The sequence below is a fragment of the Hesperophylax consimilis genome, chromosome 27 (genome assembly GCF_061612785.1).
Source record: "Hesperophylax consimilis isolate HC1 chromosome 27, BYU_Hcon_1.0, whole genome shotgun sequence".
In the NCBI taxonomy this organism is placed as follows: Eukaryota; Metazoa; Arthropoda; class Insecta; order Trichoptera; family Limnephilidae; genus Hesperophylax; species Hesperophylax consimilis.
Window position 1 is genome coordinate 424,336 of NC_142862.1, and position 18,621 is coordinate 442,956.

The following is an 18,621-nucleotide window of genomic DNA, read 5'->3' on the forward strand; positions in this document are numbered from 1 at the left end:
TTGACTGGACTATATATAAGGTATATCTTTTAATGACTGTGGATCAAAGCACAAAAATGAAACATCTTGCTGTGTACAATAAATCAAAAAATTCACTGCTTACAATAAATTTACCAAATTGTCTCAAATCCGGTCATAATAGATTATTATTTTAATGACGTCATATTATCTTATCTGCGTCAGTTTTGATTATTTGAGTAATTTTATCGAACTAAGATATCATCAGCGTCGAGATAATGTACCTATTTTCTTTATAAAAATCATTTTGTTTTATGTTTGACTTTCTTTATTAGATATTATAATAATAGCATGATTGATATCCGTTTCGTTTATTGAATGTTCAGTTGTACGTAACACACCGTGTTTTATTCTCAAACCGCGCCATTTCTGGGTGTTTTATGTTAAGTTTTCTTTCGGCTTGAACACCCTACCAAACTGAAAGTGGGCAACTTTAATTATTTGTGACTAAATGGAAATAACAACAACAAAAACTATCTTGCTATCAAAACACTTAACTCGGTTGTCTGTGCTGTGCGTTAGTTAGACCTGTGTGAAATCTGATTCAATGAACTAAAATTTGCTTTAATTAAGTGTATTTTTCAAAATTTGAACTGATTGTGTGCAGAATTAAGACAAGTGATAAAGTAAGTACCTACCTATAATACAGTATTTGATCAGAAAATAATTTATTGTATTTTTTTCAATTTGTAATTATAATCCCAATAATATATCCCGTGATTTTTCACGGGGCGGCTCTAGTATAAAATAAATAGTTACAACCATGTTGGACAAAAAGTTGGGCTATGTTGAGCCGCTCTGTGTGAGTGCTCAAGGCAGACCCCCAACCAGTTATCCCGTACTCTATTAGCGATTGACACAAAGCGTAGTACACTTTTTGGGCTATATTGAGCCGCTCTGTGTGAGTGCTCAAGGCAGACCCCCAACCAGTTATCCCGTACTATATTAGCGATTGACACAAAGCGTAGTATACTTTTGGGCTATGTTGAGCCTATAACATACATTCCTAAAGCAGAAGTGAAAACAATCTAATGCAGAACTGAAAACAATGTATTGCATACATTTCTAAAGCAGAACTGAAAATAATGTATTGCATACATTTCTAAAGCAGAACTGAAAACGATGTATTGCATACATTTCAATAGCAGAACTGAAAACAATGTATTGCAAATGTTATTTCTAAAGCAGAACTGAAAACGATGTATTGCATACATTTCAATAGCAGAACTGAAAACAATGTATTGCATACATTTCAATAGCAGAACTGAAAACGATGTATTGCATACATTTCAATAGCAGAACTGAAAACAATGTATTGCATACATTTCAATAGCAGAACTGAAAACAATGTATTGCAAATGTTATTTCTAAAGCAGAACTGAAAACGATGTATTGCATACATTTCAATAGCAGAACTGAAAACGATGTATTGCATACATTTCTAAAGCAGAACTGAAAATAATGTATTGCATACATTTCTAAAGCAGAACTGAAAACGATGTATTGCATACATTTCAATAGCAGAACTGAAAACAATGTATTGCAAATGTTATTTCTAAAGCAGAACTGAAAACGATGTATTGCATACATTTCAATAGCAGAACTGAAAACAATGTATTGCATACATTTCAATAGCAGAACTGAAAATAATGTATTGCATACATTTCAATAGCAGAACTGAAAACGATGTATTGCATACATTTCAATAGCAGAACTGAAAATAATGTATTGCATACATTTCTAAAGCAGAACTGAAAACGATGTATTGCATACATTTCAATAGCAGAACTGAAAACAATGTATTGCAAATGTTATTTCTAAAGCAGAACTGAAAACGATGTATTGCATACATTTCAATAGCAGAACTGAAAACAATGTATTGCAAATGTTATTTCTAAAGCAGAACTGAAAACATTTAAGGTTTTGTATTGCACTGCTGAAAATTGTGATTTTTCAACAAAATTTTGCAATGAAAACAATATAATTATATTGTGCATCGTTGTAACATTCCATCTACCACAGAAATCAAAAGATATAATATTTCTTATATGAATGAACAACTTGTCCATATAATATGCGTGAACTCTTCACTGTGTAAAAGGAGCTACTCATAATCTGTCCTGCCGGTGAGATTCCATCGTAGCCTCTCTCTTCTGTTACATATGTCGTTTATGAGAAAGAGAGAAATGCTGCAACGGACCTATAAGCGGTTCGCCTTTAATTGATTGGTTATTGACTGAAAAGTGGACAAACGGGTTTTACGTGAGCCGAGTACAATCCACTTCTTGGCTCGTGATAGGTACCTGGTATCACCAATAATAATATACTCTTATTATTAATTAATACACTTGTTATTATATATTTCATATTTTTTCGTGTTAACCTTTTATAGTTGCATTAATTTAACTATGTCCTATTAAACACCCAATCTGGCATAGAGTTTTGTTTAATACAAACATACAAACATTCATGGTTATTTTTTATAAATATCAACAAAGTAACTACACATTGCTCTGTAATTACTTTAATAGTACCATATTTTGTACTTTTTTTATTATATGAAATTATTGAAATCCTGCTTTATTGTTCATACTCAGTTTATTGTGTAATGTACTATACACTTATCCACTCGAGTGATTTTCGGCATATAATGCCGAGTTTGCAAAACGTCTTGAGTGATCGCACGCCATAATATGCCATTTTTGTATCTCAGAATTCGGGCATTTACGATTTTTTAATATTTTTTTATATAAATGGTAAAATAAAAGTGAATCTATTGGCTGTGCAGCATTATAATCAGTTTATATGTCTACCTATTAAAATAGAGAAATTTCCAACTCGAACGCCAATCAATCGACTCATATTCCAGTTATTGACGCGAGCACTCGAGTGGTTAATATTGTACCCCAGAACAACTTACCTGTAACAATGTGTATATGTAAATTTCCAACACGAACGCCAATCAATCGACTCATATTCCAGTTATTGACGCGAGCACTCGAGTGGTTAATATTGTACTCTTACAACTGAGCAATTTACCTATAACAACGTTATGTAAAAGCCTCCAAGGCATAAAAAATCATTATTATTTCACTGAAGGTGTATTGTATCACTAGTTGTTTTGCGAGTAGACTTCGCGTATTGTTGATTATTTTGATTTGACGGATCGTGCATGAGCGTGCTCTGGCGGAGTAAAAATATACTATCAAACACGGCTACCACCTTGAATCCGGTCAGGACTGACCTGACCCGGAACACATATACATATTTACAGACAGACGCAAAGTGGTCGAGTGTAAAGAGGACTTCGCTAGGCAGTCAATTAAAAAACATTAGAATTTAATGCTCCTATAATACTTTAAATAATACGTAGGTATTATGTATATCATGTTAATTTCACAATTTTTTATAAGATCTGAAATTCCTTGATATCGCTAAACATTAGACGTGGGCAATAAGGACGGGTTGTTTCACAGAACTTTTTTTGACAGAACTGAAATAATAATAGAACTAGAAAAAATCTTTCACAGAACTTGAAAATTAACTTGAAAATCAAATTTTCATGACGGGTTGTTTCGAAGAATTTGAACAATTCATCAAATTTCAAAGTTGATTTTTAAGTTCTGTGAAGGTTCTATTCGTGTTTTGTTATTATTTCAGCTTTTTCAAGCAACTAGCCTATAATGATATTATAACATGACTTGAATGAGACCAAATAGAGCAAAACCCGAAAATGAACGTTGAAATTTTAAGAATTGTTTAATTCTCCGAAACAACCCGTCCTTAATTTTCTAGTTCTGTTGACAGATTTTTTCTAGTTCTATTATTATTTCAGTTCTGTCAAGCAACTAGCCTATAATGATATAATAACAGAACTTTCACAGAACCCGAAAATGAACGTTGAAATTTTCCGAAACAACCCGTCCTTAGTTGGTGAAAGACCATAATTCATTAGTGACCAGATCGGAATAGCCAGGTACTTCCAACCTTCGTCTTTCCCGTCTCCTTCCCATCCCTACTCACTTGATGATGCAATAGTCCCACTGGTTCCGGTCAATTCGAACTCTTATGCATTATTCAATAAAAATAAACGTTTTTTATGATTGCAGAAAAATCGTGGTTAAATACTCTATCGATTATTATTATTATTGACACATATTTTCTTTATTATTTTTAATATTTTCCACTTTTAAATGTGAATACTGCACAAGTTTCCCAACTTTTTTTTAAAAATGTTTTTTTATTCATAACAATATATTTGGATACAGGTTTTTTACATGCTTTTCGACTACCACACTAGACACATGTCCGTATTATGGTAGTCGAAATTTGTGTATAATTATATAAATGCAATACATGATTCATTTGTTAATATCTGTACCCGAGAAGCATACGGATGCAAGTCCAAAATTTGAAGAAATGAGTTTTTGATGAAGACATGAAGTAAATTATCATGTTCATTAGTGGCAGAAAGATGCAAGCCCTATCTTGAATGTTTATGGTATTTTCAAAAATATTATAAGGATGCAAGGACCATTAGCACATTCACACCGTAGAAGCATAAATATGTACATTGGACTTGCATCTTTCTGCCTCTAACATTACTACGCTTTCCATGGAAGTAAACATTCGAATGTAGACTCAAGTCCATTTTGCGTCCTTCTGCCTCTAATTTCTATGTTTTCTGTGGAACTAAACAGAACAATCCCAGTGCTCTCATCATTATTTATTGCATTCCTGCAATGAATAATGATGAAAAAGAGTATTTCCGTGTATGAATGTATGACGAGGCTCAAGAAACAGAATTCTTCTTAAAAGACTGATGGAAACATAGGTGGTGATATTATTATTGAAGACCTGACCATGTCACTTATTTATTTATTTACTTACATTTACCTTACCTCATCATTATACTACTGAATGGACTATATAGGGATGGAAAACAGGTGACAAATGAAGTAGCTTCTTGCCTCTTAAAGTGGATATACAGCGATATGGGGAATAATCTTGAAGAAATAACCGTATGGTCTGACAACTGTGCAGGTCAAAATAGAAATATAACAATAGCCATATCCTACGTATGGCAGGTTTTATAAAAAATTAAAAACCTCAAGATCATTCATCTTAAATTTTTATTACCTGGAAGTAGACTCTGTCCATTCAGCGATTGAAAGGGCAAAAAAAACTACCCAATTCCAAATATTTTACCGCACGACAAAAAAAAATTAAAGGGAACAATTCATCAGATATTGCAAAACTAATAATCAGTACATTGTACACTCAATGAACTTAGAAAATTTCAAATATTTAAATTCCCTTTAAAACTGGTTCACAATCACCTTTTGTATATCGAAAGAAGAATATGAATGGTAAGGGTTTCCTAATATCAACGGTATTATGGCTACGAGCTGACGTAAATGTGTCGGGGATGCTACTGTATAAAAATGGTTTTCAGGAAACTGAATTTAAATATTATTATATTAGAAGAAAAAGGAGAGGTGTTTTGAGCGGTGACCGGATAAATCATCAAAATGATAATTCGTGATAATTTCCCATTTTTAAAAAGTTATATAAAGTCATGAAAAGTGATGGTAAAGTGAAGAACAAAATCTCTATTAACTGGGTTAGGTTAGGTTTAATTTATTTTTTTCATCGTTTCTAATGACTTTATATCACTTTTTAAAGGTGTGTTGAATTGTCGATTTATCATTGAACCGTTTTGAGCACCCCGGAGGTATTGCCCCAGGTAAATACAATTCCAATCGCATTAAATACACCAAATTTTGGTGTCCTACAAAAGATGTTACAGTGGGTACCAGAGCCACTGCACTTTTTTTACACTTATTTTTTTTAATCTCGTTTTCTCTGTCAGATGACGAAGATATGGAAAATACCAATAATTTGTAAAAATAATTATAATTAAATAAAAAAATATATAAATAAAATAGATATTTATATATACCGGTTATACAGGGTGTCCGGAAACTCGTAGTACAAGCGGGAAACTGGTGAATCTACATCACATTTGGAGTCGATTTTGTAGTATATTTTTTTTTATTTGAGCTTTCGTTATCGAGTAAATCGAGTTTGAAGTTGATTTTTTTATTTTTTTTTTTTTATTTTTTTAATCAAATTCTTATAAATTATTACTTAAGATCAAAGTACCCAACTAATTAAAACTATTTGAAAGTAAAACAAATGAAGAAACTCGGATTTGAAGCATTATTTTGAAATCACCCTTCATTTAACCCGGTGTAATCATAAAATATTTCTGCTCTGCAGGGTTAAAACATCTGTTATTCAACCCTAAACACCAGAAAAAACTTTAAACCTAAAATAGCCGAAAAATATTTTTTTTTGGTTTTTTTTTTTTTTTGAAAATGCTCAAATCAAAAAACTTTATGTTTTTTTGGGTTCCCCATGTGGTGTAGATTCTCCAGTTTCCCGCTTGTACTACGAGTTTCCGGACACCGTGTATAGTTATTATTTAACTTCCAAATTAAATTTCAACATTGATCTATTTTATTTATATTTATATTTACCTATAAATATCTATTTGATTTTTTATTTATATTTACCTAGTAAATATAAATATTTATTTTATTTATAGGGAAATATAAATACAATAGATATTTATATTTACCTGTTATATAGTTATTATTTTACTTCCAAGTGAAGTTTTCAACATTGATCCCTTTATAATATACCATGTGTCATACCAAAATATTCAATATCATTTTGAAGCAGAAGTACTCAAGTCCACAATGCTTTTCATTTTTTTTAGGCTTTGCATATAAAATATTTTATTTTATTTTCTCATTTTCGATACAAAATTAATTGATTCAATAGGATAAAAAATAAAAATCAATTATCATGAATATCCGCAGAAGTTATGAGACCAAACTTACAGAAAAAAAAGTATTTTGGCTCTCCTGAACATTTAGCTTTTTGGACTTGCATCCGTATGCTTCTCGGGTACAGATATATTCTTTTGTGAAATGTAATGTATTTGTGAAATAGGTAATACTTTAACTGAAAATAAGAAAGAGATGAAAATAATGATGAATTAATTAATTTTTTTTAAATGAAATTTTAAACAGAATTTAAATGAAAAGAATAATAAAGCAAATGAACTTAATTTAATCATGTCAGGTATTCTTTTAAATAGTTCCTTCCCTTCATAAATAACCAATTCTGAATATATAATATTAGGTGCATTTTACAAACCATACTGCACACAAATTCTAACAAAATTACAAAATTTTACAATTTATCATAATACGAAATACTAATAAATACTATAAATTTTTCAACACATATAGTACAACACTTATTTTTCTATTTTTATATTACTCATTTTTCTACTACTATTTTTCTTATTATTTTTATTCAACTATTTTTTACTAAACATTTGGTTTATATATAAATTGTTAATTACCAGCCTCAGAACAGACTTTGTCTAGTGAGGAGGGTAATGAAAAAAAAACATCTGTACAGAACCAACCTTAAATAAACGCCCGGGTTGCCGGCACTGAAACTTAGGTAGATTAAATCTTGTAAAAATAAAGATACAAATAAAAATAAGGTAGGATACAAATAACAATAATAGATAATGTTAGGAATAATAGAAATAAAAATAAGAATATAAGAATAATCGCATCAGCGTAATATAAAGTTTTTGTTGAAAGTTAATTTAGAGATAAATTTTTTACTCAAGAAATATGAAAAAATAAGAACCGTTTTAAGATGTAAGGCATTCTTTATAATATTTCCTTCCCTGAGCAAATAACCAGTTCTGTACACTAATGGCATAAAGATCATCAGTTTTCGATGTCTTAATATCAATATGAGTAAGTTGAACATTTTAGGCGCTATATAAGATAACTGTCCGGAGCTAGAGGGAAGCTATCCCCAAAAACTGAAGGAAGTGGGGAGGGGCAGAAGATGAGCAAGAAGAAGTAGGTACCTGGTTATTCAGATCTGGTCACTCTAAAGCCGTTTCAAGCAAAGTTTCTATTCTTAGAACATTAATTGTTTATAATAAAACTTAATATCTATTTTAATATCAGTGGTATCCCCTATCTACAGTAGCGACGCCCCTGTCTGCATAGTTTTACTGATCGATCCGTTCCCATAAACCGCCAACCTCTGTGTCGTCACTCCATTATTTTAATTTAGCAATTAATAATTCAATTAAATCGTTTGCAAGAGATTTAAATGAAATCGTTATCATAATAAAATAAATAATAATATTTATTACAATTTTCTGAATATAAAAATGGTTGTCACGTGATCTTTGAAATCATGTGCCGTCATAATTATTAACGACTGGTTTCTTGTTATAGAGAGCTTTAAAAGTCCCATTTATTTAATTTTACTCTCAGCTCCCTGTTAATTGGGTGAATGTTAAAATTCCCGGTTAATCGAACGTGTTTATAAAGAAGTACTAACAATTATTAAGATTTCTGAAGAGGTAAAGCGTTAGAGGTGTGTTGTATGCCGAACGTGAGGTCAATTTGATCTTACTTTGGATGAAATCGAAAAATATTAAAAAATGGAAAAATTTACTTAAACAAATAATCATTTTAGTTTCGCCTGGAAGTAGACAGCGCTTAGAAAGTATTGTGTACAGGTAAATGCTGAAAACGAGTAAAAAACATTGGTCACGCTTAAAATCCGTGATACGTCCATTACAGCCGGCAGACCGCCGCGCCCTACACTAAACTATCGACCGCGCGATACACAGAGCGAAACTCGTACCCCTCTCGTTCACTACCACAGTTATTATAATCTAATCTAGTCTCCTTCAACAGAAGCAAACCACCCAAAATTCCTTCCATTGGTATGCTTGGTGTTACCCTAAGTGACCAGCTCGGGCACCGAAGTTCCATCTCAGAAGCAGGGCGTCCTGTAGACCCGCGGATACTGACTGTTGAATTTGTCAGCCATCTCTGATCTGGAACCCAAAATATTACAAATAAAACCTTTGACTATGCAGAAACAGACGATCCGTTTGATGGATTCCCCTATCTTAACAAACGGTTTGCAATATTTAAAGCATAGGCGACAGATGGGAATGCTGTCCTTGTTCTACCGGTATTGTCATTGGTCCCCTTCGGCACCGGGCAACACAGTGAACACGGATCGTTTCTACAACAGCTTGGCTGTAGAACAATTTTCTGGCTTCTGTGTTCCCTCCCTCCTACAACATCTCTCTCTTCTCTTCAAGACCTATTATTTTATCCTATACATAAATTTTATGCATTGCTGCGGGACACCTAAACTATGAACTTATATTTGCATTTCACATCCCTTGCATGTAAATGGGAATTGAACTATATGTATATATTTTATTTTTTTATTTTTATTATTAATATGTAAATCTTATTGTTTATGTAAAAACACTAAAGACGTAAATAAATAAATAAATACATACATGTTTACTGAGCCATTGAAATATTGAGAAGCAAATCTGTTGTCAGCACCGATAAGAAAGTCTTAAATATTATTATTGGTTGTAAACATATAATGTATTATGTTTAGATGAGATATGAAGTGAAAAAAAGGTTCCAAGATTTTCCGTCCAATTGTTCGATTTGACCAACAACGCTCCCTACGCTATGCGGACCGACTGCTCGCCGACCGACAGGAAACTTCAAAATCCAGTCTAAGCGCAGTGCGCACCGATTATCGCTAATGGAACACGTTTCGAAAAGACGTTAGTATGCAATATCGCCTCTAATTATATAACTCTATGGTTTGAAATGACAATGAAAATTCACTATAAATATGATGCCCGGTTAAATACACAGTTATACCTAGTTTACACTGAGCTTTTTGTAGAATTAGCGCATATATTAAAAATACCAGACAGAGTTGGAAATGAGACACGTTTTGAAGGCGTGTGTTTTTCAACAAAATGCTTGGGATTTTCCCGTTCTCTAAACGTGTTTGTAGGTAATGTACAGAGTACCTGGTATACATCGGAACTGTCACTTGATGTGAACTAATAGAGGAGAGATTCAAGTAAAGAAGTTTATGAGCTGTTTGGAAGTTTGGAAGAGCCATCTTTAAGGGGATTTACAAATCTGATGAATTTATCGGGCAGGACGTGTAGCAAGAATGGAAATTAGCCGAAAACCAAAGAGGCCTATCTGTATTAAGCCCGAAGGAGTGCTTAGAATGCTATAGAAATGTGAGGTGGGTGTATGGCGTACATACACACCGTTAGTGGCTGAGTTGGCATCGCGTCCGGTTTCCACCCAGGAGTCGTGAGTTCAATTCTTGGGCTGGTCCTGCTGTGCAGCTGGTTCAAGTCCTCCATCACTACGCAAGCAACACTCTCCGATTACTGTGATGGTAGTGGGAAATTTTAAAATATTGTTAGGTTTCGTGACCAGGTAATGTTCGTCTTTCTCTAAAAAAATAAAAGCGACGTGAATCGATTTATAGCCGTGGTTCCAAAACTTTCCATATTTTTCCAAAAAAAGATATTTTCTCACTTATTCGAATGAAAATATCCCTCTCACTTTTTTAAAATCCATGTGCTTGACTTCCCAGATTGTACTTTCTGTGGGAACTTTAGATCACATCTTTTTTGGTTATCCCTCTCTAAACAATTACCTATCCTCTCTTTTATCGAGTCTTATCTCAACTGAACTTAGTCTGAACTGGATCACAATCTTCCATATTATAATTATGAAAGTTGCCCATTTAAATAAAACCTATATATCATTTCGGTTTCCCTCTCCATAATTTGAAAAGATGGACTAGAAAAAAACCCTTGAAGGGTGAAAGCCAATAAAAATATATGACGTTATCTATTATTATATAGCAATGCATCTGAGTGGGCTCCCAGTCATAAATATGGCCTTATCTATTATAATATATAATATATAATATATAATATATATATATATATTATAATACCAGCCTCAGAACAGACTATGTCTAGTGAGGAGGGTAATGAAAAAAAAATCTGTACAGAACCAACCTTAAATAAACGCCCGGGTTGCCGGCACTGAAACTGAATATTGAAATGCATCTGAATAGGCTCCCAGTTATAAATATAATAATATTTAATATAAATATTGTATAATATCATTAATATTTATTAATGACAATAATTTTAATGTTGAACTGAAATGCAGGAACTCTTTGTGAAAACTTTGTTTTTTCAAATATGAAGATATTTTTGTTCAGCGATTCAAGCGCGATTCTCACCTTCCTTTTAAATAAATATGGCTTTTCATATTTTTTTCTTGTTATTCATCATATCTAACAGTTAATTGAATGTTCATTTAAAGATTTTTATAAAATATTAACCACCAAGTGAAATTCATAGCAGATATTTTTTTATATTTTTTTTTAAATTTAATTAAAATCAAATTTAATAATATAATTATTAAGTTTTGCAAGTATTTTTTGGTTTTTGTTATTGTTACAGCTGTTTCAATTCAGCTGTAACAATAACAAAATGCAAGGATTCTACAAAGTGAATATAATTTGATCCCCGCGTAGCCTGGCCTGTTTGACCAGACGATAGGCCACTTGCAAGGATTTTCTAATGACTTGGAAAAAAATGAGTGGATAGATTTCTCTACTAAGATTACGAAAATGTTACTCAAAAAATTTTGAAATGTATAGTTTTTTTTAAATAAAATAAATAAATCTGTTATTTTTGGCTTGTGACGTCACCACTTGAAAATGTTCCGTCTCCAATATTATTGAATTAATTTTTGTAAAATTCCACACTGATTATTTTTTTTATATGGCAACACCTTGATTTCCGGCGACTTGTGAATTTGAATATTGACACTTGTTTGGGGTTTGGCTGTTTGTATTGTAGTCCGCTAACTTTGTTGAGAAATTAAGCATATATTATTTGGAAATGATTGAAGTAGGTTTTGTTCAGGGTCAGTCTGACAATTTGCCGAACATAGATTCATTTATGATGGCTACTTTTCTAAGTAATAATATGAATTTCATTGGAAGCGAAATTAGAAATGTCAAAACAAAAAGGTTAGTATTTTTTCTGTATCTTCTAATATACGAATATTATGTTATATATTTTGACAACATTTAATATGTACTTATATATTATGTTTCCGTCAATTATTATTATTAAGACAATTGTTAACATTCAGTTATATGCAACTGTCTTTTGTTTTCAACGTGTTATTATTATATATTTTAAAGGTCTGCACGTGAAAGTTATGGTGATAATGCTATCGGGTATGTGCAGGTAAAAAGAGAAGGTCCTATCTGCACAGTGAAAGCAAAAATAACCCCCGAGCACCGTGTCCGCCAAAAAGCATACTCTGTTGTACTTTTGTGTGATGAGATGGAAGATGAAATACAAGTCTTAGAATGTCAAGACTGTGCAGCTTCTAGAGGTTAGTTGAACTGTATGTCGCTATATTGTAAAATATGTTTCTCTCCTCTAACCTCTACACTCTTCTACCCTATGGAGATGTGGGGAAGAGCAAACTCTTGTGTGATGTAACAAACACAGAATCATTGCGAGGGTCTCTGCCAGCTACCTGTTGACAAATAATTTATATTTGGAACATTTTGCTTTCAGGTGGCTGTAAACATGCACTGGCATTTCTAACATGGCTCCATAGGAGAAGTGAAGAACCAGCGTCGACATCTGTCGACTGTTATTGGAGAAAATCAAAGTTATCGTGTGTCGGAACCTCCCAAAAGTTCATTCTGGCATCCCAAGTTGGCAAGAACGCAGTAAAAAGCGTGGAAAAAGGTAATGGAGATTTCCTGGCAGCAGTACTCCAAAGGAGTCTTAAGGAGGGGCTTCGATGCCAACTGACTCAACTTTACATGGATCCGAAGCCCACTGACTGTTTGTCCATGCACAGGATGATTTCTGCTTTTAAGAAAACACGAAACCTGCACAATACAAGTGCTACAGATTTCATCAATTTTATTACATGTGATCTAAATATTCCTCCAAATATCTTCGAGGAAGTTTTTTCATTAACAAGAAAGCAGGCTAACTGCCCGTTATGGTACGAAATGCGATATGGCAGAATTACTGCATCCAAACTATACGAGGCAGCTAACTGCAAAACATTGGATGGAACATTGACTGAAGTCATCTTAGGGGCAGCCAAGATTCCAGACACAAAGGCTATGCAACGAGGTCGGCTTTTAGAACCTCTGGTGTTAAAGGTACTAGCAAACCAACTGGGACACAAATATAAAGAATGTGGTTTCAAAATCAGTTGCAAATTACCAATTATCGGTGGCTCCCCGGATGCAGTCACTGATGATTATATTGTTGAGGTCAAGTGTCCAGTCAAACATAGTACAATGAAAAATTACTTTTTTGAGGGTGTTGTTGCCAGAAAGTATTATGCACAAATGCAAATACAAATGTTCGTACTGAACAAATTCAAGGGAGTGTTTTGTGTTGCTGAACCCAACTTTGAATCATCTGGCAAAATAAATGTTTTCCACATCGATTACGATGAAGAATTCTGTGTCGAAGCTATTAATAAAGCCATGCTGTTTTGGTCCAGAGCTATATTTCCTGTACTTAAAAAAAATGTATAGGTATACATTATTTGAAATAAATCACGTATTTACTGCACTACACTCGCTTCTTTATTCATAATAATACATGATTATATTGATTATGTACAATAGCATCATATTATTTTCATCCCATCCACCATAGTATAATATGTATTTGTATAAAGTGACAGAAAAACAAAAACAAAAAGTTTACATAAGACATATTTTTACATTTATACCTAGTATTTATTTGATAATACGTACACATGTTATTGTATTATCGCATAGATTTTTTTTGTATTTATTATTGGAAGTAAGAAAATGATTACAAAGTGGAAATTCTAACACAAATAGATATGTATTAAAAAGTGGAACATGATCACTTTGCTACAACACAACTGTATTTATATAAACTTGATGTAAAAGTAAGGCGTAATGAATGAATAGCAATCAATCCACTCTCAGTAAAATATTGGAAGCATTATTATAGTCAGTACTTGCACTGACTGGTAACGCTGGCCGCTAGATGGCGCTAGTGTAGCATGTTGCATTTCTTCGGGACAATACAAACCTAATGGCGGGCTTTAATATTCTTTTTACGTGTGAGCATAAGAACAGTAAGGTCGTATGTAGGTTACTAAATATTTTATTTTCGACTTATATAATTTATTAACGTAAAATAAAGAAAACATTTCAAATAACATGCATTAAAAAAAACCAACCCACAGAAGTCACGGGGCTAGGAGGCGCTAGTATAGCATAATCAGAATGTATGGTAAATGTAAGAAGTTGAAGGTGTTAAACATAAATTATTCTACAGTATTTGATATTATCCCTTTTGGTGGCTTCATTGCCTATAAACTCTAAGTAAAAGCTCCAACATATGTTTTTATAAAAAACACATACTGGCGCTATAATTACATAATATTATACACTTTAGACTTATTCTATATACATTACATGAAGGATAAACAAAATTACACTGGTACATATTATGAATATTTATATTCAAGTTAAAGTTTATATGATAATGAAGCGCACATAACATTTTAAACTAAGCATTAGCGTAGAGCACAAAACACTAAAAGACTAATAATATTAATAAGACTAATATGATCAAATTATTGGTTTTTGTAGATTTATGAGTCCACATGCAATCATAACAATATGGTCAACTTGTTGAGTCAAATGGAAGTCTATACAAGAATGTGGCTTTAGAATATTATACTCTCTGAGCCGGCTTATTACACGTTCAACGTGTATACGCAGGGCTGCTATTTGCTTGGATAACTTCACCTCTCTTTTAGTGCTATTTACACCTGTAACAACACTTGGTGGACGCACAAGTTGACAATGTTTGCCTTCTAAAATAGTAGCTAGTTGCTTAAAACCTCTATCTGCCATCACCGACATGCCTTCAGACAAGTTGTCCAAGAAGCCGCACTTTTCCACAATCATCATATCTGTAGTACGTCCACCAAAGCCCTTTGAAATGAAGTTAATAAAGCCATCAGGAGTGATTGATATTAGGTACTTGAGTGTATTGCATTTTTTATATTCTGACCAAGTTAGTGCCTGCTGCAGTGGATTTGATGGCTTCTCTATCTGAATTTCAAAACAGTCTATGATTGATACGACATGTTTGTATCTTGCTCTGAATGGAATTGGTAGTAAGGCTTCTATTGTTTCTGACTTAGGCCAAAATACCAGTTCTGCAAGATGACGAGATAACTTCGGTAAACTTTGCTTAAAGATTCTTGAAGCTTGAGCCTCAGAAAGGCCAAATTCATCACCTAAAATGCTGAAACTAGAGTTTAATTTAATTTTTTTTAAAACGATTAAAACATTTAAAATGTTTATATTTTCAAGGAGTGCTAGGGTTTTAACAATCCAATAAAAATCTTTAAGGATTCCTAAATACAGCTTTGGTTTGTTTTCAATATGCTGCAGAGTTAATTTCAATGACAGACTTTTGAAATCACTACTTGAACTACTATCAACGTACGAATCTGACGTAGCTTGTTGGGAGTATTCTGAACCAGATGCCGATTCCGAGGCAGAACTGTCTGGCTGAAGAGTGACATGCTTTAGTTGTACATTCTTGGTATTTTTATTATGCTTCACAGGAGAAGTACTTACGTCACGAGTAGTTAAACACTCGATTGGACCCCTACTGTGTTCTTTTCCTGTATTTGTCAATTTACTTTTGAATTTCTTTTTCAAATTGCATTGAATGGCTTTCGAATCAGTTGCGTTCTCAACTATCAACATGTGAAAGTTTTCTTCGGAGCTTGATGTATCTTGTGGTCCATCCACATGTTGTTGAAGTATTTGGAGTCCAGAGCATTGAGGCTTCTCGAGAGGAAACGACACTTCCAGTTCAACGTAGTCTTGAGGTTGATTGATGATCTGTTGTGGCACAGACTCATCCACATCAGACAGGCAAGGAGACATTGGCTCGAGACTTGCAACAAACACTTCACCGCCTTTAGATGAGCTTGGATGCTGATCCACCACATTGAGTAGATCTCGCCCATCAGCTCCAATTTGACATTCAAATTTATGAGGAATGGTTCCTTTTTTTAAAAGCACCCTTTTACTTAGATGTTGGGGCCATTTCCGAGCATCCACGCTTAACTGAAAATAAAAATACAACTTATCAAGAGACATTGTATTTATTCAATACAAACTTAACAATGCAAATATAATAAGTATCTTCATTTGAGAATAGCCTGCAAAAGTGTAACAATATTGTAATGTGTGTAGGCTTGTTGTCACTAGGTAATAGACCCACCTACTCAACCTACTGTACTATTCAGCAAACTATTCGTGAAGCATGCAACAAAGAAAAATATGTATTTTTTAAATATTGTGTTCAAACAATAATATTGTAAAAAATATACTTACATTAAAATGATCTTCACAGACATATCGTACGGTTTTATTTGACAGTTCACCCAATTGACTGGACCTATGAATTGCAATACACCATTGTTTTCTAATTGCTGAAATTCGCGGTACAACGAAAAATCTTTTTTCCTTAGTAGTCGCCGAAGTATTTGGGCACAAAGGAACCATACAATATTTATAATTATTTTTACGATCTCGGATCCTACGGTTACTACACGAATCCATGTTTAATTAAATAACAAAACAGTAACAAAACGCAGCGTTAGAATTGGAAGTACTTCGTTTTGACATGACAGATATTATTCAGAAGTGACAGATGTTATGATGTGAAAATCGTACAGATTATCCTTCCGTGGCGGCTGTCTTAGAAGTATAATGGTGATGGTCCTGATTTTAACAAAATCAAATTTTATAATATATTATTATGAGTTTATGAGTACAAGAATAATTTAAATCGCAACATTTGGATAATATCAAACAAGAGGTACAATATCAAGTTATATGTTATATAACTAGAATGTGCAGCTGTTAAAAATAGTCTCATTGCAAAAACAAAAACCAACCTTGGTACATATAGAATATATAGGTACTTCGACCAACTAAATATATTTTATGAGAACCTTCTTTATACTTGTTTATATATTTCATATTGTTGATAAACCTTCCCCTTTAATTCATTTAATTTTATTTACATTAGGTTTTATTGTAAAATATTTGGATTAAGTGACTGAACATTATAATCGTATATATTCACCAATCCTATAATATTGTGTATAAGTATATTTATATTATATGTCATCTCATTTAATATGGCAGACTGAGATTGCAATATCCTCCCAGTACTGCTGGAATAAAACTTTAAATAAATTAATAAGGATTAATGATCAATAAGAAGGTTCAAGGAAAAAAATATTTATGAGATGTAATATTTTTGGTATGCCTCGTTATTCTCCTCTGCCATTCGTGTGAAATGCGTCGTTTTTTTTTTTAAATGTTTTTGGGCTATGTAATTATTTTGTTTTCGCACCCATAAATTATGTTCCGTCTTTCCGGTTTATGAAAAAATGGTCCGATTTTTCGGATTAAAATTTTCAAAAAATCGCCATGGTTTCAAAAATACGATTAAAAAAAAAAAAAAAATACAGAATGTCTTAGAATATTTGCCTAAACCGGAAAATAAAATAAAAAAATGGGGTGCAAGAGGCCTATTAGGATGATAACCTTCGTTTCATTTGAAAAAAACCTGTTTCATTTAAATTTGCACATGTATTTACTCTGTTCTCGGCACACTAATCGAACACAGAGTTCGTACACCTTTCTACGAGGAGTTTTTTAGCTTTCAAATTCCATACAAACACTGAACATATGATACACCGTTAGAAGTGTATCGAGGGCGTGGCCGTGTGCCCGGTGTAACCATTTTTTTACGAATGTTGATAAGAATGTAACCTTTTTTATGCATTACAGATTGATTTAATCCTATTACAATACACATGAAATATACAAAGCTTTAAATGAAACATTTTACAATAACCGATATTTCAGCGCCCTTGAGGTGATTTCTCACGAAAACGGCGCTATATAAATTAGCCAAATAATATTTAGAGTTCTTGCCTAAAATGACTTGAAATCTTCAAGGCCAATGTTGAAAATGTCAAGAGACCTAGAGGTATCATTTAGCAGCACCATACCTCTTGTCATGCTATGCTGGGCCATAACGGACATAACTGGGATACCTCATTCTAAGGTCACATTATACATGATTTTTTTAGTTACCTTTTGTGTACTCAAATATGACAGGAGGAAAAGTATAAAGCAAAATTATAGCTTGAAAACATAACGGAACGTTAATTTTGAGATTCTGCTGTTGTCTCCACAACATGAAGTACACACCCGCTTTTCATCAAACCTGGTATGCGTGCTCCTTAAAACTAGAACCACATTCGTTCAACGACAATTCTGGTTCATCGCTCCTAAAATATATAATGCATGGAACACCGATATAAAGTCAATTAAATCTAAATCCCTTTATACTATCCGTGTTTATTAACATTGGATATTTGAAAGGGGACGAGCTTTCTTTAAAGAATAAAAGAGTTTCTAACACTGTTTAAAAATATATATATTTTAAGTCATCATTTATTTAGTTTTATTTTTATT

General features: G+C 32.8%; 2 protein-coding genes across 3 annotated transcripts in view; one reads left to right on the plus strand and one right to left on the minus strand.

Moving 5' to 3' along the window:
* Positions 1-18,621, plus strand: part of LOC149410433 (tRNA-specific adenosine-34 deaminase regulatory subunit adat3) — a 75,929-nt gene that overhangs the window by 25,301 nt on the left and 32,007 nt on the right. The window lies entirely within an intron of this gene.
* LOC149410434 (uncharacterized) lies at positions 13,737-16,615 on the minus strand. Its single transcript, XM_089647816.1, has 2 exons — positions 16,459-16,615; positions 13,737-16,188 (listed from the first exon to the last, which is right to left on the minus strand). The coding sequence occupies exon 2, from the start codon at positions 16,003-16,005 to the stop codon at positions 14,668-14,670; it is 1,338 nt and encodes a 445-aa protein (XP_089503942.1). The 5' UTR covers positions 16,006-16,188; positions 16,459-16,615; the 3' UTR covers positions 13,737-14,667.

What these genes read in the sequence shown, in the direction of transcription:
- LOC149410434 (XM_089647816.1), bottom strand. Translation starts at nt 16,005, where the DNA reads ATGTCTCCTTGCCTGTCTGATGTGGATGAGTCTGTGCCACAACAGATC.